This window comes from Rattus norvegicus, chromosome 3, assembly GCF_021556685.1.
Source record: "Rattus norvegicus strain SHRSP/BbbUtx chromosome 3, alternate assembly SHRSP_T2T, whole genome shotgun sequence".
NCBI lineage: Eukaryota > Metazoa > Chordata > Mammalia > Rodentia > Muridae > Rattus > Rattus norvegicus.
The window spans coordinates 58,104,580-58,126,027 of record NC_141536.1 but is presented as its reverse complement, the minus strand read 5'-3'; the positions used below and the strand labels follow the sequence as shown (position 1 = coordinate 58,126,027).

The 21,448-nt window shown below is 41.8% G+C and overlaps 1 protein-coding gene across 5 annotated transcripts in view; it reads left to right on the top strand.

Moving 5' to 3' along the window:
- The first annotated feature begins 564 nt into the window (after positions 1–564).
- LOC147995525 (uncharacterized) overlaps positions 565–21,448 on the top strand; it is a 29,966-nt gene continuing 9,082 nt past the window's right edge. Inside the window, exons 1-4 of one of the 5 annotated variants that reach the window (XR_015684424.1) lie at positions 565–628; positions 1,149–1,276; positions 1,848–1,895; positions 2,947–3,015. Coding sequence is in view for 2 of the 5 variants with exons in the window: in XM_087655137.1 (XP_087511263.1) it covers positions 638–738; positions 1,109–1,276; positions 1,848–1,895; positions 2,947–2,974 (345 nt within the window). In the remaining 3 variants the exon portion in view is untranslated. Of the gene's footprint in view, positions 739–1,108; positions 1,277–1,847; positions 1,896–2,804; positions 3,016–21,448 lie in introns of those variants that run through there. The other 4 variants (XR_015684422.1, XR_015684423.1, XM_087655137.1 and 1 more) reach the window with 4 other exon arrangements.

Below are 21,448 nucleotides of genomic sequence, written 5' to 3'. Positions count from 1 at the left end.
CTGTTTTACTTTTGCACTGTGCTCTCTCCCCTATGGAGTAGAAGAAATCAAGCCCTGAGGTCTGGGAGAGATGGTTATTCTAAATAAGAATGGTTTCAGTTGGGTCAGTGTCAGGAGGAGAACAGGAAAAAGGAAACCAGGAGGGTGCTCTCCAGTTAAAGGGACCTGAAGAAACTTAGAACACTCGTCTCAGTATCAGCAAGGTGGTGTTTTATCCGTGTTCGCTCCTGTTTGGTTGTACCCTAGAAGACTGTGAATGTGCTCATCAAGACAGCATCCCCTTCCTCAAAAAGATAACAGTGTCCAGAAGGACCGAGGATCCTTCAGTAGGCTATGGAATTACGCACAGCATGAACTTTAAGGAAAGGAAAGAAGCAAACGACCGTTTCCCTGCACTGTTTTTCTCCTCTCCCAGTTACAAGAGGAGGGCTTGCAACTGTGCGTGTCTGCGTAATTCAAGCCCGGTGGAAAGCCTTCTACAGGGCTCTGCACTGTGTTCGATAAATGGATGTTGTCAATGACAACTCCATTGTGCAGTCACATTTGTCTCTTCAGCCAGATGCACGGTATCTGCATAGTTCCATTGTTCTCTCGGGGCCCTTCCCTCCTTAAAATGATGGATCGCCCGGTAATAAGAATGCTTTCGCCTTTATCACCACCCCTCGCGCCTCCTTCAGCGCTCCTTTTACTGCCAGGGCCAGTGGCAGAGGAGCCAGTCGGTCGCTCATTGGCTTTCGGGTACCCAGCAGCTCCCAGCCATTCTGGTTTTAAAATATTGGGAGCTCTTTGATTGTAACCATCGGGGTTTGTCGATTAGAGGAGGGACGGGTTGTGTTTTAATTGTTCAGAAACAACAGTATCCTGAGGAGCCCCAGCCAAGGGAGTCTCCCCTGAGCAAAGATGACCCAGCTGGTGAAAATTAAGGAGCGGACTCGGCAATAAAACCAGGAGGTGGCCTTCCAGATGGGTTATCTTCTTCTTTGCCTAACCTTGGAGCCAAATGCAGAAGTCAAAAATTAATTAATAATTAATTAATAAGTGCCTAGACTAATGTTTCAGCAAATGATCATTACGAGCTGCAGGCTTGATCCCTCCTCTCTGTACGTAGCGCCTGCTGCTGTGGTGCTCACTGTGATGCACATTCACAGATCAGAGCCCAGAGTACACCAGCCCGGGAGGAAGAGTCAGTTGGAAAACAGAAACCCAGCATTTTTATTTTCTACACAACCACAAAGTGCGGCGAAGGTGCTGTGATGGAGTCAGGCACCACAAACAGGTACAGCAACAGATGTCACAGCTCAGGGACAAGTCTCACTGATGACACCTGACCTACATACACTTCTGTTCCCAAAGGACACCTGTGATGTTCAGGCCCAAATCAGACATCTGAATTAACAGTTTTGTCATTTTCCCAATGCATTGCATAACAGTTACAATGTGTGTGCCATTTGCCTTGCATTGCCAAAGCATGGACTCCGTCCCCTGGGCTTTCTGGCTAGCTATACCAGTGGCTGTGGTGCTACCCGATGTTTTGAACAAACAATAGCACAACTTTCTTCCCCAGACTTTGCTGAACTGTAAAGATATAAGAATACTCCGTCTGGACCTCTTCCTAGCCCCACAAACAGAGCAACAGCCCTACAAAGAGTATGGAGGAAGGAGCCCTAAGACAAAGTCTAAGAGATGGGCGTCCTACTGCCTGACTGCCATTTGGAGTTTACTTCATTAGCAGATGAGGGAGGGTCACTATGGCACTGCCACCACTGGGGACTTTGGGCAGCCAGTAAACAAGATCACCCACAAGAAAGCATTGACTAAGCCACTGCTCTGCCCGTTTCCCTCCTCAGATGCCTCTCCAGACTGAGGGAGCGGGAAAACGCTTGGCCCTTCCCTTGGTACGTGATGGTTGTGTTTTACTTGACTTTAAATTACTTGAATGAAGCTTTGTCTGTTTATCAAAGTGATCTGAAGCTACAGTTGGAAAGCTCAAGGATGTGGCTATGCAGTCCCTATGCCATGGATATTTAGAAATATTGAGTTATCAAGGATGCAAATTTTTATTCTAACACCAATGAAAAGGCCTTATGAATTTTCTTCATTAAAAAACAAGGTTGCATGTAATCTTTGTAGGATAAAGCAGACTAAATAAAATTAAATAAGATTGTTGACAACGAATATTTTATACACATCTTAACTTACCCTAACAAAATAAGTTTTGACTCTTTTACGTGTATTTTGCCAAGAAATTTGAAAGGTAGATTTTTTTCCCAACAGTTTCTCTAAAGACTTTTCCAAGGTCACCTAAAAGAAAACCATAAATATCCATCCTTCATCCCAAGTAACTTCAAGTCTTAATTTTAATCATTGCTTTTTCCACAGAATGAAAGAAATGATGGGCTTTTTAAAACTTCCTCTGGGCCCAGATGACCTCTTTAACTTACAATAAGCTAACCGAGAGCATGCACAGAGCTCTTACTTACACTGCTTCCCCACCACCTCCCCCCAGAATAAGCCAAGTATTGTATTGACATTAGATCACTAGTTCGATTTGCACTGATGGACTGTCCAAGCGGGCTCTGTATCAGGGCTTGCCTCAACATCTCAAAACAGGAAGTGCAAGCAGGAAGTGCCTCTCCTCCCTCTGGTTCTATCAACCTATGCTTCACCCCTCTCCCGAAGTACACCATGTTTGCTACTCTATCAGGGTCTCTGCTTACGGAAAGGGCTACACTTAAGGAAAGGGCTACACTTGCTCTGTTCGTTGTCTCCATACCATGTTCTCAAACATGTTCAATAAATTGCAGGTGAATAAGTATTTCCTGGCCCAATCCTCTTATGTTCGAAGTCCATAGAAGGGAAGCTGACGGATGCACAATACCCAGTGTCAGGTCCTGCAACTGGTTAGAAGCAGAAAAGAACACAAACCCTGATCTTTTTTATTTTCAGGCCGTGGACATTTCATCCATTAAGTTGAACATGGATACCAAAATCTGTAAATAAAACTTGTTGAATGCACGTTGTAGCTCACGATGCCTAATTTATATACTTTTTATGAAGATGTTGCCCTTAATACTGTAAGTGTAATGAATTATTACTCTAGCCCATGGAAATGTCTAGCACAAAGCCACAGTGATTCAGAGCACAGTGGATTCAAATTCCAAGTCGGACAGCAGCTGTGTGGCCCTGATGAGCCCCCTCTATAGAAGGAACACAGTGGTGTCTCCCTCCTCGGAGTTTCGAGGACCAAGAAAAGCAAAACATGTAGAGTGCACAGCTCAAGGTCCGCCCATGGCAGCCCTGCCCGTGGCAGCCATGTAGCAATAATTGAAACTGTTTTTCAGGGATTTGCTGAATCAATAGAAAAAAAATACTATAAAAACATATTTAAGTATGCATATATGAATATGATTTTCTAAGCATAGTTAAATAGATATACATGTATATTTTGACATATATACTATATATTTAACATATAGGTCACAGAGGGGGAATATATATCACTTAGAGTTATATATTTAACAAGGAATTATAGATAGGTAGATAGATAGATAGATAGATAGATAGATAGATAGATAGATAGATAGATAGATAGATAATATAGCGGGGAAATGCACAACAAAATATTAAGAAGAATGACTCTGGAAAGCAATATTTTGTTTCAATCTATATTCAAATGCATTTTCTACAGTAACCATGAATGATAATTTGTGTAAAACGATTAGTATTTTAACATAATTATTGACTCCTATCCATCTGTGTAAAATCTCATTCCTCTTGGGAAAAATCCTAAAATCTCTTCAGTGTGAGCTACTGAGTCAAATTTATACCATTTTGCCCCAAAACCATTGCTGCGGTTTTCATTTTTAATCCGTTAACTTTTGCATTTACTTATTCTATTGAACATTTGCCGTGTGATGTTCTAGGTGCTTTATACATAAGCACGCTCACCTAAGGAAGAATGCTAATGTCCTATATGAGGGGAAAGAGCTAAATGTGGAGACACGGGATGCCTGCGATGGTCTTAAAGCTGCTTTTATCTGACCAGTGAACCCACAAAACAGGTAGAAAGCTCTCAGAACTTGTTCTAGTCCTGTATAGCCACCGAAATGACTAACATGAGCCATATTCTGCTAAAATGCCAAAAATTATTTTTAAACAACATGGACATGGTTTTACAATGCACAATTTTACAAAGAAATCGCCAAAATCTATATAAGCCACGTAGCAGACTCCTCTCCTGTGATATTCTTTCCTTTTTAGCCGAAACTGTCCATCAGTGCATGCCAGGGAACTTCGCGTGTAATCTCAAATGTAATGTTATAAGATTGAGACGTCTTTCTTGTTATCTTCCCCGTCACACTCTTCCCTGCACACAAGAGCCCGTGAAGCCAGCAGGGAGACTCCATAGCTGTGGAGGTCACAGAGGGGTCACAGCGCTGTGTAATACTTAGGCTGGTAGTCAATATGATATACCTCAGAATCAGTATAATCACCTCGAATAACACAGGAACATCGTGGTAATATACAACGGACAATCATTTTTCCTTGCTTTTCCTTACATGGCTCTGATGACCATAACTCAACAACGGATTTGTCATAGAACCTTGCAAGAGAGTGGATAACATCAGCAGGCTTGCATACACCCATCCGGGGATCACAGAGAGGGTTTTTTTTTTCTTAATATAAATCTAGATATATTCACAACCATATTTGCTTCGTGTATAGAAACAGCTATTCTCAAACAGCAGTGCCTCGGAGGCTAACTGTGCCAAATGTACCCCTTCTGTTCCTTGAATGTTAGCAATAGAGCAGAAGCCTTAGCTTATATATTAAGGCAGACGCCCATTATGCAGAGGAAGCATCACTCAGGAGCCTGGGCTGGGTGTTGCAGGGAGGCCACTGCAGCAAAAGCCTGCAGCCAGAGCTGAACTTGGGAAAGAGTAATTACTTTCCCACCTGCCCTAATGTTCACTGTGCAACAGAGGACCAGCCTGTGCTTGAAGCCTTACCATGAAGCTGTAGTCATCCTGGGCTGCCCTGGTTCTCCCTTCTCTCCACCCGTGCCCACTTCAACAACAACGGGTGCCCAGTGTGGGCAGTAGCTAATGGCTACCCTGGTAATTGGCTTCACACCAAGAGATTAGACAGCAGAGAAGGGTTGAACCATCTGTTCCTAGGGGTAAATCAAAAGACCATTCCCAACTTCATAGGGGTGAGGGGAGAACTCTCTAGAAAAATGTTGCTATCTTTCTTTAGAAACCTCCTTATGTATGCTAAACGGTATCCCCAAAGCTTAAAGTCCTGAGTCTGAAAAGGGGCAGAGTTCAGAAGACAGAACAGGAACAGTAAAGAATAAAGGTAGAAAGGAGTTTAAAGTTCACTATACTCACCAGCCCAAGCCACCCACTGACAAGGAAGCAAACACCCAGAAAACTATTCTAGTTTGGTGAATCTCAGGGAGATCCAGAGGTAGAATCGTACCTAATTCTCCTAGTAAGACCAGGTCCTGAGGCTGTTGGGTCAGTGTTCATCCCACGTCCCCCAAGAGGCTGATTCACAATGGCGAGCAGGGAGCTACTGAAGGTTTTTGAGCCAAAAAAAATGAAGTGATCATCTATGCGTTTCAGGACGTCTGACAGCCCCATTTGTAAAGAGGATTAAAGGGCCAACATCAGCACCAGAGAGAACAGCAGAGCCTCAGGACTGGCAGTGAGGGGAATAGAGCAGAGGAAAGTGAAAGCGGGACTTTAATTATCCTTGTCTACAGAGGCTCCGCGGAGACAGAGCACGTGGTGCTGTGGTACCGAACAGTGCGGATGCGTAGATGGGAAGCAGGGGACTGAAGAAGTATAAAAGACAGGAGTCAGTTGGTGACTGCTGAGCAAAAGGAAGAGAGCGAGAGCCAAAAGGCGTCTCAAGATCGGCAAGTTACGTGAAAGAACATGGTAGAAACGGGTGGTTCGAGCCAAGAGAGAAGTAGGGTGTTGAGTGGCGTCCAGGGTGGGATCGGAGGGAGCTTTGTAGAGTTACAGAGAGAACAGTGACTGGCAAGCTCCACAGCACAGAAGCAGAGTAGAGGCTGCAGGTCTTGGTGGAGTTATTCCCTGGCTACAAGTGGGAACTTGGGTGGAGGCTTTAGACTCGCAGGTTTGCACACTTGAGTGACAGAACCACAGTTAGCATTTGTTTAAAAATTGAGAACTTAAAACCCACATCCAACGTCAGTGTAAAGACCCAAATGCATAAGTAGAGTAACGAGAACCAAATTTGGGCTTCCCTGAACACATCCAAAACTTTACAACCAGGAAAACTTAGATATAAAAAGCAAACAAAAAAATTTTAAAAGCACCCTGTGATGTTGTTTTGGAGACTGTTTAGATTTTTTCTTTCACGCTAAAGAAATATGTTGATTTTAAAGTGCATACCTAATTAGGGGAAGAAGGTATCCTCATCTTTCCTGTGAATGAACCAGACTGCAGACAAGCCATACCACACCTGCTTCTGGAAAAGGCAGCACAAGAAAACATCTATGCAGGAGTTCCCCACAATCACCATCCATATCTGTTGTTGGCCATGGCAACCTGCTCAGAGGTATCTTATTGTTCTTCTGCTCCTTCTATCCGCCTGGACCATCAAATACCAGATCTTTAAAAGGAATGTTGCATATTCTGTTCTTAACGCGCAAGATCATCAAGCCATAAATACCAAGACACACAGAACCCAACATGCCCTTAGAGATAAGCTAAATCCCCTGAAGGGAACTGAGAGCCAAGTCCAAGCTCCCAGGACAGAAGAACAGTGAGGTTCAGCCAGGGGTGCTGTTCTCAGCTCTTGTGCTGGAAATGAAGCTGGGCTATGAATACAGGCTTGTCCACCACTGAAAGTGATCTGGTAGGACAGCGGACAGCCACTTGGCTTGAGTACCAGAGTCTCACAGATACTGTAGGGTTGCAAATAGAAAGTGGGACCTGGAGAAATGGTATCCACGGAGAGATGGAGGGATGAGTATGACCTTCACAGTTGCAGACTAAGGAATATCCCCTCCAAAAGGTTGGGGGTACCACTCTCCTGGAAGCTCCACTTCTCTAGCACTCTATAACATTAGTAGACGCTCATCAATGAGGCAAAAATGTAGCAGTGCTCCTGGCTCCTGGCAAACTGCACCTGCTCAAGAGCTCTCTGGATTTGTGAATGAGAGACACAAATATGTCAGCTAATTTTGATATGCTTTGAGGAAGACTAATTATAGTCTCGTAATCAAGCTTAAGTTGTTAAACACTGAGAAGATGCTATAGAAAAGATGATTTTCAGATGATAATAAGTTAAAGTCAAAATACAATTCAAAGATAAAAATATAAACTAAGTCAGGATAAATAGTAGAGTACTTTATCTAATTGTTAAATGTTAGAGACTAGATGCTAATTATATATCATATTTTGTAATTTACATAATTGTTACAGCTATACTCAATTTGTATCTGTGAGAAGAATTTTTTTAAAATCTGGACAAAAAAGGTATGATGTTGGGAATTGGTTCTAATGCTTTGTTTTATTTCAGCTCCTCCCAAAAAGCTGAGCTTCTAGACCTGAGGGTCTCTGCCCCAAGTGACTTTGATTGACAATAAAAATTCACCATACAGCCATTAGCTGGGCAGGGAGACAGGGCGGGACTTCTAGATTAAGTGAGAAAGAGACCTAGAGAGAGGAGAGAGGAGGAAATCATCGCCATGACAGGGAAGGAGAAAGGTGAAACTTAAAGCCCCCTCCTCCGACCCCCAGCATATAAGAATCCAGGAAAGTGGGCCTAGAGGTCACTCCCCTGTTTGGGTCCGGGGTAGCAGAGATGAAATGTTGATTTAACAGACTGACTCAGGAAAGTTGGAGGGGAGAATGAATGCTCACCTCGGGTAGGATTTGAAATGCACAGCCATTGAGCTAGTCAAAACATATCAAAATTAGCTGGCATACATGTGTCTCTCATTCACCAATCCAGAGAACTCTTGGGTTGGTGCATGCATGTGACTGCCGGGAGCCAAATCATTTTACCTAATTAACCACTACAGTAAAAGTCTGCGAATAGTGGGGACTGTACAGTAAGGTTGTGAGTGTTACCCAAAGAGTGCATTTGTTATAGGAAATAGCAACATCATAACTTCTTCCGCCCCACATTCACTAAAACTGAAACAATGTAGACAAGAGAGCATGGCACCCAGGCAAGAGAAACACACGAACTCATAAGCATCCTATACAAAATGTAAAAAAGAATAGCAATATTAATTTGCTTTGCAAATTGAATTTATAAATTTATAAAATGTTATAAAATTTTAAAGCATTATAAAAAGGTATTAACCATCTTTGGCTTTTTCTCAACTTGCTCATTGACTTCTCCACCCACATCCATCTCAAAAACTAACCCATACATTTGCTCGCTTATTTTTTACTCAGTAAATGAATACAGTTTACCTATTTTATTTGACTGAAGCTCACAAAATTCAGTAGCGTCTTCAAAGGATAATTTTCACTTACTACTCACAGGAATTCAGCTCATTTCAGCTTTTATTTTTTTTTTCTAAAAGGAATTCCATTTTTATAGTAGAAACCATTTTCCTTCTGCTGGGGTATTCTGGGGTTTTTTGTTTTGTTTCGTTTTGTTTTTGTTTTCGTTTTTGAGCAAAATGGGGAGAGAGAATGGAAGTTTCCGTGACAGAGTCATTGGCCTTTCACATATTTTACCATTATCAAAAGTGAGAATTTGTCATCTGTCCTTTAGGAATATTTGGACATAATCTGAAGACCACCATAGCTTAGCCCGGCTCCTGACGACAGGAGCCAGTTGACAACATCTTTATTTGCTCTGTTTGCTGTGAGTTGGATCTCAGCTTTTTCCACACTTGTGTCCAGCCTCCCACTATGCCAGCCGCTTTCACCAGTGAACTCCCCAGTGGATGGTGATATCGCACAAGTTATTCTCCACTTTATATTTAATTTGGTCAGCAGCCAGTGTTTTCTGCAAAAGGCATTTGCTCCTCACCAAAAGAAGAAGAAAGAAAGAAAGAAAAAGAGCTAAGTCTAGTTTCCTGTGGACCAAATCCCGCAGGAATTCTGTGAACCCTGAGAAGGAGAAAAAGGTTAATCGTTAACAGTCCCATGCATGTGTCACTTACAGCTCACCACTGGATTCTCTCTGTCTAACACCCTTTCAGCGGTAGCATTTAGCACATTGAGACCAGACTGAGTTTTTTATTGCAGACTTCAATAAGACACAGGGTGAGTTTAAAGAAGGCCATCTTCAAGATTTATCCATGTGTCCTGGAATAAGGGTTCAGTAATTCCTTCAATCCATGTTGTCATCTCCCTTGGCTTTATGCTTTGCATTAGTCCCTTAACATCACACCCTATTTTAACAGCAATCATCGCAACACACAATGTAAGTAACGCAAACAGAATCTTCAGTCTAAGTCTTGAAAGGAGGGACTGCTCCATCCACATTATTATTTCTTTTTTTTTTAATTTAGAGAATACTTTATTAGTTTTTGTAATCAAACCCACGTAGATAAGACCTTACATATTTAATACAGTGTGTTACCCCTGTACAAATGGAAAAAACTTAAGTTCAACATTTCTAGACCAATATGGCTGTTAATTTCTGTACAGTGCCAACTCAACACAGTAAACGGGGATACTTTTTTCCAAAGTTGACAGCACAGCTAAAGTTTCAAAAAATTCAAATTATATATCTGTATATATATATTTATATTTATATTTATATAAAAAGACCAATAATAGCAGTGTGTTATGCATCAACAGCAGCAACAGCTTTTCCAGGTTCTGCAGTCATCTGAACAAAACTGTAGAGACATCCAGCACACTCCATTAAAAAAAAAAAAGTAAAAAAACAAAACCCGAGAAAACAGCACAGTTCTGTTACTCTTGTGGTACCTGGCACCATTTTTTTTTAAAATTAGCTTCTCAATCATCATCTGGAAAGTAAACATTCTGAGCAACATCATTAAAAACAGCTCTGATAAAGCATGGTCACTACTACGTATCATAAAGCAGGTACAAGCTATTTTACATCCACAGAGGTATGATACAGTACTGTCCTACATCTATAATACTAGAGGATACAATTTAAAAGGCATTATTTGAGACTTGATTCTACTTTTCCAGCAGAGGGCCCAAAGGATGGTGTGACACAGCTTTGTAAAGAAACATACTCTAGACAGGATTTCCTTTCACTAGTGGCACAGTTCTAAGGATTCATTCTCTCCATGAATGTCAGCTAAAACCGTTATTAAAAAATGAAATATCCCTAGAACAAAACCGTATAACCACTGGATTCACATGAAGATGACCTAGTGGAGACAAGCTGGACCTCACCTTACCAACAAGCTATCAAATCTGTTATGTTTAAACAGTGAGACCTCCAAGGAAGGAGATGCCAAGTAGTGCTTCAAAGCTTCGGACCACAATCAAACACAGCATCCTTTTCAACAGAAGCAGAAGCTCATCTGAATATGCTCAAGGATGCTGACATCAACATTTAATCATCTCCTCACTCATCCAGGAGGAAGGGGAGATCAGTTACTACTGTACTTTATTGTGTTCAACCAAATCACCATGTTACAAAAATAGCAAGCTGCCATAATAAAAAATAAGGCTCCTCTATCCAGCACTAGATAGCATCATTTTACTTTCAAGCCTAGAAATTGCACACTTGTATATAAACCAACCGAAGATGAGGATTGAGAGTTCATCTTGGTGGATTTTTCCTTTGATGAATATGAAGTGTCCTTCCTTATCTTTTTTGATGACTTTTAATTGAAAATTGATTTTATTTGATATTAGAATGGCTACTCCAGCTTGCTTCTTCTGACCATTTGCTTGGAAAGTTGTTTTCCAGCCTTTCACTCTGAGGTAGTGTCTGTCTTTGTCTCTGAGGCGTGTTTCCTGTAGGCAGCAGAATGCAGGGTCCTCGTTGCGTATCCAGTTTGTTAATCTATGTCTTTTTATTGGGGAGTTGAGGCCATTGATGTTGAGAGATATTAAGGAATAGTGATTATTGCTTCCTGTTATATTCATATTTGGATGTGAGGTTATGTTTGTGTGCTTTTTTTCTCTTTGTTTTGTTGCCAAGATGATTAGTTTCTTGCTTCTTCTAGGGTATAGCTTGCCTCCTTATGTTGGGCTTTACCCTTTATTATCCTTTGTAGTGCTGGATTTGTAGAAAGATATTGTGTAAATTTGGTTTTGTCATGGAATATCTTGGTTTCTCCATCTATGTTAATTGAGAGTTTTGCAGGATACAGTAACCTGGGCTGGCATTTGTGTTCTCTTAGGGTCTGTATGACATCTGTCCAGGATCTTCTGGCCTTCATAGTTTCTGGCGAAAAGTCTGGTGTGATTCTGATAGGTCTGTCTTTATATGTTACTTGACCTTTTTCCCTTACTGCTTTTAATATTCTTTCTTTATTTTGTGCGTTTGGTGTTTTGACAATTATGTGACGGGAGGTGTTTCTTTTCTGGTCCAATCTATTTGGAGTTCTGTAGGCTTCTTGTATGCCTATGGGTATCTCTTTTTTTAGGTTAGGGAAGTTTTCTTCTATGATTTTGTTGAAGATATTTACTGGTCCTTTGAGCTGGGAGTCTTCACTCTCTTCTATACCTATTATCCTTAGGTTTGATCTTCTCATTGAGTCCTGGATTTCCTGTATGTTTTGGACCAGTAGCTTTTTCTGCTTTACATTATCTTTGACAGTTGAGTCAATGATTTCTATGGAATCTTCTGCTCCCGAGATTCTCTCTTCCATCTCTTGTATTCTGTTGGTGAAGCTCGTATGTACAGCTCCTTGTCTTTTCTTTTGATTTTCTATGTCCAGGGTTGTTTCCATGTGTTCTTTCTTGATTGCTTCTATTTCCATTTTTAATTCCTTCAACTGTTTGATTGTGTTTTCCTGGAATTCTTTCAGGGATTTTTGTGTCTCCTCTCTATGGGTTTCTACTTGTTTATTTATGTTTTCCTGGAATTCTTTCAGGGATTTTTGCGATTCCTCTCTGTAGGCTTCTACTTGTTCTCTAAGGGAGTTCTTTATGTCTTTCTTGAAGTCCTCCAGCATCATGATCAAATATGATTTTGAAACTAGATCTTGCTTTTCTGGTGTGTTTGGATATTCCGTGTTTGCTTTGGTGGGAGAATTGGGCTCCAATGATGCCATGCAGTCTTGGTTTCTGTTGCTTGGGTTTCTGCGCTTGCCTCTTGCCATCAGATTATCTCTAGTGTTACTTTGTTCTGCTATTTCTGACCGTGGCTAGACTGTCCTATAAGCCTGTGTGTCAGGAGTGCTGTAGACCTGTTTTCCTCTCTTTCAGTCAGTTATGGGGACAGAGTGTTCTGCTTTCGGGCGTGTAGTTTTTCCTCTCTACAGGTCTTCAGCTGTTCCTGTGGGCCTGTGTCTTGAGTTCACCAGGCAGATTTCCTGCAGGGGAAAAGTTGGTCCCACCTGTGGTTCCAAGGCTCAAGTCTGCTCTCGGGGCACTGCCCAAGTCCTCTCCGCGGTGGCAGCAACCAGGAAGATCTGCTCCGCCGTTTCAGGGAGCTTCAGTGCACCAGGGTTCCAGATGGCGTTTGGTGTTTTCCTCTGGAGTCAGTAATGTGTGCAGAGTGCAGTCTCTTCTGGTCTCCCAGGCGTGTCTGCCTCTCTGAAGGTTTAGCTCTCCCTCCCACGGGATTTGGGTGCAGAGAACTGTTTATCCGGTCTGTTTCCTTCAGGTTCCGGCGGTGTCTCAGGCGCAGGGGTCCTGCCGCTCCCGGGCCCTCCCCTACGGGAACCCAGAGGCCTTATACAGTTGCCTCTTGGGCCAGGGATGTGGGCAGGGGTGGGCAGTGTTGGTGGTCTCCTCCGCTCTGCAGCCTCAGGAGTGCCCACCTGACCAGGCGGTGAGGTCTCTCTCCCACGGGGTTTGGGAGCAGAGAGCTGCTCCACATTATTATTTCTAATGAAATCATCCATCTCGGAAAAATAAACTGTACGTCCGAACTGTTTTCTGAAACCTGTGTCTCTATAGTTCACTTTAAAATTCTCTGACAATAAACCAAAGGGGCCAACTAGATAAATTGAGTTTAGAAAGGAATTAGTCTCATCAAATATTCCTTTAACTCTAGTGGAAGTATTGGACATAAGCCTGCGAACATACCATAAAAATAATTGAAATTAATAAACAGGGACAGTTGAAGTAAGAACTGAGCTTTAAATAGAATTCACAGGTTCTAACTTTCTTCTGGAAACTTTCAAACTGCATCAGTTGGCGATCTATCTGTGTGTGTGTGTGTGTCCTTAAATATCACTAATTCTTAGTGAGAACTGCTATTGATTTTCTACTTCAAAAGACATGACATAAAAGCTTCATTTCTAGAACATTCAGTGTTTGACCAACGGCGTTACATCTCTTGAAATGTCACAGAGTCTTCGATACCTATGTATGTCTAGATACTCATCAAAAGAGATTTGAGTGGCTCACCCCCTAGAAACAATGTGAGGCTCTACAATGCTAGAAGTCGCCTAACAGAATCATTTGTTTTTATTTCCCAAGCTTGTCCCAAAACTGGGTCTCTGTGCCTGATATGATTGGTTGGTGTCTGAAATAATGCCCATCTCTAGAAGCATATATACTTAGTATAATTTCATAACTCCATGTTTTCCTTAGAAATCTATTAATCCACTATTCCTGAAACCAGTTCTCAACCTGAGGGTTCAACCCTTTGTGGGGTCAAATGACCCTTTCACAGGGGTCGCCAAAGACCATTGGAAAACACAAATATTTACTACAACTTATAACAGTTACAAGACTGCAATTATGAAGTAGCAAAGGAAATGATTTTACGGTTGGAAGTTGCCACAAACATGAGGAACTGTATTAAAAGTTTTCAGCATGAGGAAGGTTGAGAGCCACTGCTCTAGAGAATAAAATTTACATGAACTTTATATGTTGATTGTGCCTGCTGGAAACATGTCTGTGTTCTAAAAGAGTCTGGGACTTATTTTGAGAGTTCAAGTACATGTTATTACCTTGAAATATGGGAAGATCTGCCTTGAAAAAGGCAAAAACAGAAGGGAGGGCACTTGCAGGTTCACTGTGTGTATTTATGCTGTTTGTCTTATGTAAAATAATATTTTATAAAGAAAGTATCACGCGCTGCTTTACAAGAAATGAAAAAATAGATCTCAGAGAAAGCAGAGAACATGAAGGGGGCAAGAGAAACGAAATCATGGCAAGAGCAAACTTTAAGGACTAGAGATATGTTTGTACATCCTAAGAACTTATGTGTTAGGTGTTGTAATGAGAGGTCATCACCTCTCCCTTGGAGGACTTGTTGTGGCAAAAGAGAAACAGTAAGGAAAGAGTGATGGAGGACAAAACAGAGAGCAAGAGAAGTGAGTTAGGTTGAGAAAGGTGTTAGGTTGTCTAATCTTGTGTTTCCAAAACTCAGTGGACCGTAGAACAGACTCTCTATTCAAGAGTCTGTGAGCACCAGAGGTACACTGTTGAGTCTTCAGCCCACAGCTCCCAAGAAATAAAGAGGACCTGGTCTGTTGCTTTTGGCAGTTCCCATGGTGTAAATACCTTTCCATAACCAATCTCAAGCTGCCAACAGGGCATTCGCTGACTAGTATAGCTTCCCCTCCTACCCGACCCTCTCTCTTGGGCATACCCACTTATAAAATGAGCAAACCAAGACCCAAACCAATGAGAGAGGCTATAAAAGTGCACAAGTGTGCAGCTGCTCACATTTATTGGTATCTCTGCTCTTCTTTCTGAGGTCAATAGTGATTCCGTATCGTCTAAATACAAAACCTCAGCTGTAAGAGTGGGAAGGATAGGGGTTGGGGATTTAGCTCAGTGGTAGAGCGCTTGCCTAGGAAGCGCAAGGCCCTGGGTTCGGTCCCCAGCTCCGGAAAAAAAGAACCAAAAAAAAAAGAGTGGGAAGGATAATCCCACAGCATCCCTTGCCTCCAAAGTACAACTTTCTCACCATCATCTTACTTGCTCAGCTCCTCTGAGTAGAATAGCATGATGTAGCTAATGGGCCATATTTACCAATGCCTTCTAAAAACGTAATGAGAAATTCAGGTTTACTTGTTTACCACTTGTTTCAGTGCACAGTCAAGAAAAAGCAGTATTATAACTTAAAAAAATCATTATGAAGTAAATCAAGTCTTGAAAGCTCTTAAATTGATTGCCTGGTCTAGAGCAGATTAGAAGTAGCACACTTAGAAACAAAGGCAAATTAATTTGCATTATTTTATTATTTCTGATGCTCTGACTTTTCTCTCAAATCATACTTTATTTCACATTTCCTTTATTCATCACCCTCTGAAAGGCGAGGATTTGTTGAGATACATGCCTTTAACAGATAAAATTCTTCCTTACTTATTTTTATACATTTCCATGAATAAATTTGATTTTTTCATGGAAAGTGATGTTCCTTCCTTAAGTTCAAAATGAAAATATCTTCTTGTCACTGTCCTCTGGGGCTCATTATCTTTTGTGGCAGAGACGTCCCTGGGAACATTTCTATAAATGGATTTGTCGCTCAAATCCCAGGTGCCACCTGACCAGCTTCCTCTGAGCTCAGATGAATCCCCGAATCTAATAGCCGTAATTTGGCTTCTCATAAAAGGGAATAGGAGAACAGTAGTCTGTGCTTTATTGGGTGGTTGGTCTCGAAAACAGAGATTGTGAGATCTGACCATCATGTTCATGAATTCCACTCTAAGTTTTTGCCCATTTTGTAACATCACCTCTTATTGAAGTCTCCACAGGGGAGAAACAGCTAGGGTTCAAAGTTACTGCTTTTTTTTTTAAACTGTCAAGAGCTGGAAACCATTCAGATTCTCCTCATGTCTCATTAAGAATGGGTGCCAGGAATTGGCACCAGTGGACAGTTGGTGTCTTGTAAATGTAATAATGGATGTTGGTCGCTGCCATAATTACTTCATGAACAGCATGGCGACAGGAACCGTCTTAAACACAAAGACCTTACAAGATTCAATAAGCCACAGACACAAGATGAAAGGAAAGGCAGCTGGATAAAAAGTGGAAGAAATTACGGGGAGGAGGAGCTCCCCGCTGGTGGGACGTGGGGGGTTTCTGACAGGAATACCTCACACACCTCAAGGTGCACATTTACAAACCACCACATCCTCCGCCACCCCTCTCTGGAAAGCTGCACTTAGGCTGATAAGATGGCAGCATCTACCTTTTTAACTTGAAATCACCACCACCCCCCATCTCCTAGATGCCCTCCGGCTGTGTGCTGATGGGCTCCTTTGGCCAGCCACACACTTGGACTGTGAAAAAGTTTTCTGATTGAGGTGGGACAACCCTTAACGAAACAGGTAACTGTGATAGGGAATGAGTCCTTCAAAAACCGGAACTTGATCCTGCATCCTCATTGCTCTGTCCAGGTTTCTTCCAAGAAATTTCTCGAGCTTCTTGTAGGTGGAATTAGTTAATGGGAGAGTCTGGTGAAATCTTGAAAATAGTATTCCAGGACGAAGTAAAAAAAAAAAAAAAACCAAAACCATTTAAATAGAACTTTACCACCCACCAAATCTCTCTCCTCCCCAGCTGCGCCATTTAACCCCACAGTAATTCTTCTAAGAGGCATTGTTTCCATTTTACGGGTAAAGTTAAATTTCAAGAAATTGACTTATTCAGGTCAATGGAAATCTGTCAGAGAAGGATCTAGGATTCAAATACCAAATTCTGTGACCCTTCCATTGTGCCACACCAACTCTTAAATGAACTTGACATGCATGAATTTGTCCTTAACTACTTACTGGCATCAGTTTGTCCCCCAGACCTGGGCAACCATCCTAAAAGTTCAAGTAAGTACATGACTTCTGCATGTTTAAAACAGCGTTTGACAGACAGTGCAGCAGAGGTAGGCCGGACAGCAGAAAGGGCGTTTGCTAATCGGACATCCTGGATCCAGCACCCACTTAGCTAAGGTCTGTGACTCAGTTTCCTCAAACATACAGTGAGGACAGCCCTAACACATTCTAATGTTTTTATATGGATCAGACCCAACAAGCACTCAATAAATCCTACCTTTAAAAAAAAATGTATGTTTGAGCCAGCAAGAAAACTCAACAAATAAAGGACCTTGTGACCAGATGTCCTGAGTTCAAAATAAAGGCCACTTTTCGCATCGTGGACCTAGAATCCCAGCCACACAGGAAGCTGTGAAAGTATGAAAGCTGGACGGTATAGTAAGACTCCATTTCAGGGAGGGGCGCCTACGACATATGTGAATACAGCTTGCCTGAGTTTGGACCCAATTCTCCTGTAAAAAGTCAGGTACGGAGTCAGCAGGCTGTGATCTCTGGGCTGGAGAGGTGGAGAAAGGAAGGCTCCTGAAGCTTGGGCGGCAGTCGGTGTAGCCAAACAATATTAGAGTACCGAAGGCTTAAAGGATGGGACATATAGAAACAATATGCACGGCATCCAGTACATGAGATTTGAACGTAAACACAATCTCTAAGACAACGAGCGCCAAGTCCCCGTGCCTGCGAAACCCTAACAACGGTTTTTATGACCCAGCGCAATTATCTTGCCTCACCATCTCAGCATACACCTAGTCTAAAATTTAAAAGTTCTCTAGCCAACTCTGTGCACACGCACAGAATGTTCATATGGGGCCCATCATTCCGGCCTTAACGGTGTGTCTGCAGAAATCCGAAGACCATCCCAGGCCGCCGACTTAATTACGTCCAGGATGCACGCCAGAGGTGAAAAGCCGCCGAGTACTGTTTTTCAATCATCATCTCGCCAACTGAGCTGGACTAGTGACACTAAAACCAGCAATTAAAAGCCTCGGGTTTGGAAATACGTTCAGGTTCCCAAGTCCCCAAATGGCAAAGGTTAAGTGAATTATGTGGAGATAATTCGCCAGGTCCCTCGGGAAGGTCTTGCTGACTTCAGATGGCTGGCCGTTGGAGCCTTGCTTTTCCCTTCTCAACTCATTGCCTTTAGTCATGGTCCTGCCAATGTAAACATCAAGAAAACAAGAAATGTTGTAGAAGGGGGAAATAAAACCCCTTCAATATGTTTTCTAGGGGGAAACTGATTAGCATGTTCAGTATTTCGGTGACACCAAGGGCTTTTTCTTGTAGCCATTTATAAGAATAATCGTGAGTAAATTTACACTCACCTGGTATTAAAAAAAGAAATTGAGATCTTTACTGTGTTGCTTTGCTACTTAAATTGGACCGCGTCGCCGGGTATCTTACTGTGTGAGACCATAATGGGACCCGAAACTCACCTCCAGGCTGAATTAGAACCACCCATTACACCTCGAGTTGTGTGGTAACACCTCCACAGTGTTTCCAATTAACTTTGTAAGTTTTTAATCAGTGACAAATGCATCTTTGTAAATTCAATTTACCTTTTATTGCAACACTGTAAACCGTCTTGCAGAATTCCGGGTGCGCTGTGAGCATTTTACTTGCTACTGACATAAGACAGCTGTCGGACCTACAACAAAGGCTAAGTTTTACGAGTTACCTGAATTAGGATGTAGGTGAAGTAATTAAACCCCAAAGAGAATGAGGGGAGGGAAGAGATAGCCCTCCACGATGCACATACACAGGGATAGAGTGGTGGGAGCTCTGTGGCAACTCTGAAGATTAAACCCCCCAAACCTCCCTTTCTGATTTAAACTGGTAATATGTTGAAAGAGGCAGAAATGTGGAAAGGTCATGCAGGTTTTATTAATAAATCTATACGGCTATTTGTTTTTCCTTTTAATCAGATTCAAATGTGCCCCGTTAAGGAGCCATGGGTGATTAGATCATAAATCGGGGTGACCTTGAAGATGATGAAGGAAATGTGCTTTGTAAAGCCATCATCGAGTGGCCAATCCATCACTGACACATCCTTACAGGTGCAAGGAAAAGCTTTAATTTCAAATCACTTCCAAGAATCACTCTGAATAAAATATTACTTTATAAGATCTCCACGCGATAAACAAGCCAATCATACAGCCTGACAGTATAGTTTTGGTTGCTCCTAAATAAGAAAGTAGCAAAATTAAAACAAAATAGGTTAGTCATGAATTCTGACCTTGTCATATTTACTTACAATGTGGGCTCTGTTTGTCTGTTTGTTTGTTTACATATTCCTTTCAACACGTTAACTCATTAGCCATGGTCACAGTCAGTGACTAATTGTAGTGCGGCCATGAGATGTGTCTTTTCGGATGTAGCCAGCAAATTTATGAATGGCATTTATGGTTTCTTTCTAGAATGCTGAGGGATTCCGTGCTCATATTTTTAGATTTATCACTCAACCATGAGACATTTAGCGTTCAGGATATAGATCTGCGTCTCGATATTATCACATTAGAAATATTGGAAATGTAATTTGTCAAGAGTTTTTTGAGACTGAAATTATTCTAATTCATTAATTCATTCATTTATTGACCAACCACATTAACTACCTAATATCTGCCTACACAAACACTGAGTAAAAATGCCCCATCCCCAAAGATTAAAGATTATATATGCAGGAAAAACACAGACCTGTATTTATTTATGTATTGTTCATTTTGGACTTTTATTTGGACATCATGTGGGATTTTTGTATAATAGCCATTACCTAAAACTTTCCACTGAATCTGTGTACTATCATTTCCAAGTTACAGCCTCAGCTTTCTTTAACCTTTTCTGGAGGACATAGTCTGAATATTGTCAAGATCCCCCTGTGTGTCCGTAGATGCTTTTGATAGCTTATGAATTCTTTAGAATAAATGAACTGGTCAGAACGCAGCTTTTATTTCTTTACCCTGTTTCCTTTTTTAAAAAAAGGCTGGTCAGTTGCTATCTAACGGCTTCCCATGGGGTTTCACATGGGACTCAGCCATGGCAAGTGTCCTTCTGCGTGGCTCTGGGCCAGTCCTCAGTCTCTCACCACCTTTCCTGGGTGCCCAGAAGAATATGATTAGACAAAACAGATGAGTTTTAGCAAACAGATCCGGGGCCCTACAGTGTGATGGAAAGGAGGTAGGGTGGGGGAGACTTTTTCCACCTGTTGTCAGTCTAACATTAACAAAATCAGACATTCCCAAAGACCTCCCAGGACATGGGCTTTCATTATTTCCAGAGATCTCATTCTGACACCCCAGTGTGATTTCTGAAACACTCCTTAAGGATGGGGCCAACCAGAGTTTAGAATCAGAAGCTCTGTAGTCTAGCACACTGACGAAGCTCTTTAACACTACTGACCTACTAGAGCTTGAGGCTAGGCATATTCCTGTCAATATGGCATTCTGGAAGCTAAGGCAGGAGGATTGTCACAAGTTTCAGGCCAACCTAAGCATCAAACTGAGATTCTGCCTTCCAAAAACAAAGAGGCAGGGTGAGGTGGGGAGCAGATTTGCAAGTGTCAAGCTCACCCCAGCCATTCCACACAATGGAGGAGAAAGCTCGGGCTCAGGGAACTCCCAATAGTCACAAAACTTGGGGTCTGGAACTCAATCCTATGTTGGTTACCTCCAAACCCAACCCTCTCCACTCCAACCCGACATTTTAGGAGTCAACATGTCACACTACCTCTAAAGTCTGAATCTTTATTCTTTGAAAATTACAGTGGGAAATCTTGACTTATCTCTTCAGTAAGAACACCGGCAGAAGTACATCCTCACAGGAAACATGAGAACACTACTGCTCTGTTCTATGCTGCCCCCGTCCCCGCCCTATAGACTTTGTGCTGCCAAGCCTTTGATGGAGGCTACTCTTAACATCATAAGACTACACTGAGCTAAAGACCTGCTCTAAAACAGCAAGATCCTGCTCTGTTTTTACTGAAAAAAAAATGCTCCTATTTTAGGAAAGTAGATTAATTTCCCTCCTACGAGATTGTTTCCATTTAAACTGTCTTACAGCCAAAGCCTCTTTACCATAATTTATGCTTAGCTTTTTTAATAAAAGGCTTCTAATAATGTCTCTCGCACAGGATGGATTTTATGGTATTTCATAGGATATGCAAATTGTTTCTATCAAAACCACTCTAAGAGAAGGTTTGCATTCTGCATTAGTGATGTAAAGCTTTACCTTCTGAAGCTATTCATAAGGGATCATTGAGAATGATCATTTTGGACCTGGTCATGGAACATTTTAAAAATCAATGAACATTTGAAACCTCATTCTCTACACACCCAAAAGAGGCGGAAAAAAATTAAAAGCAAATCCCCAGGTATCATCAGGCATTCTCCGCAGGCTCACATCAAGTACGGCCTGCAACAGCTCGGTCAATGGGGAAGAGTAATGTAATAATTGCAGGAGCGTTTTCTGTGATTCCTCACTGTGGTAGCAACAGCATTTCAATAATATTCAGAGAGACTATTTATGGTGCTAAAGGGTTCTGCCCTGCGCTGAATAACAAAAGTG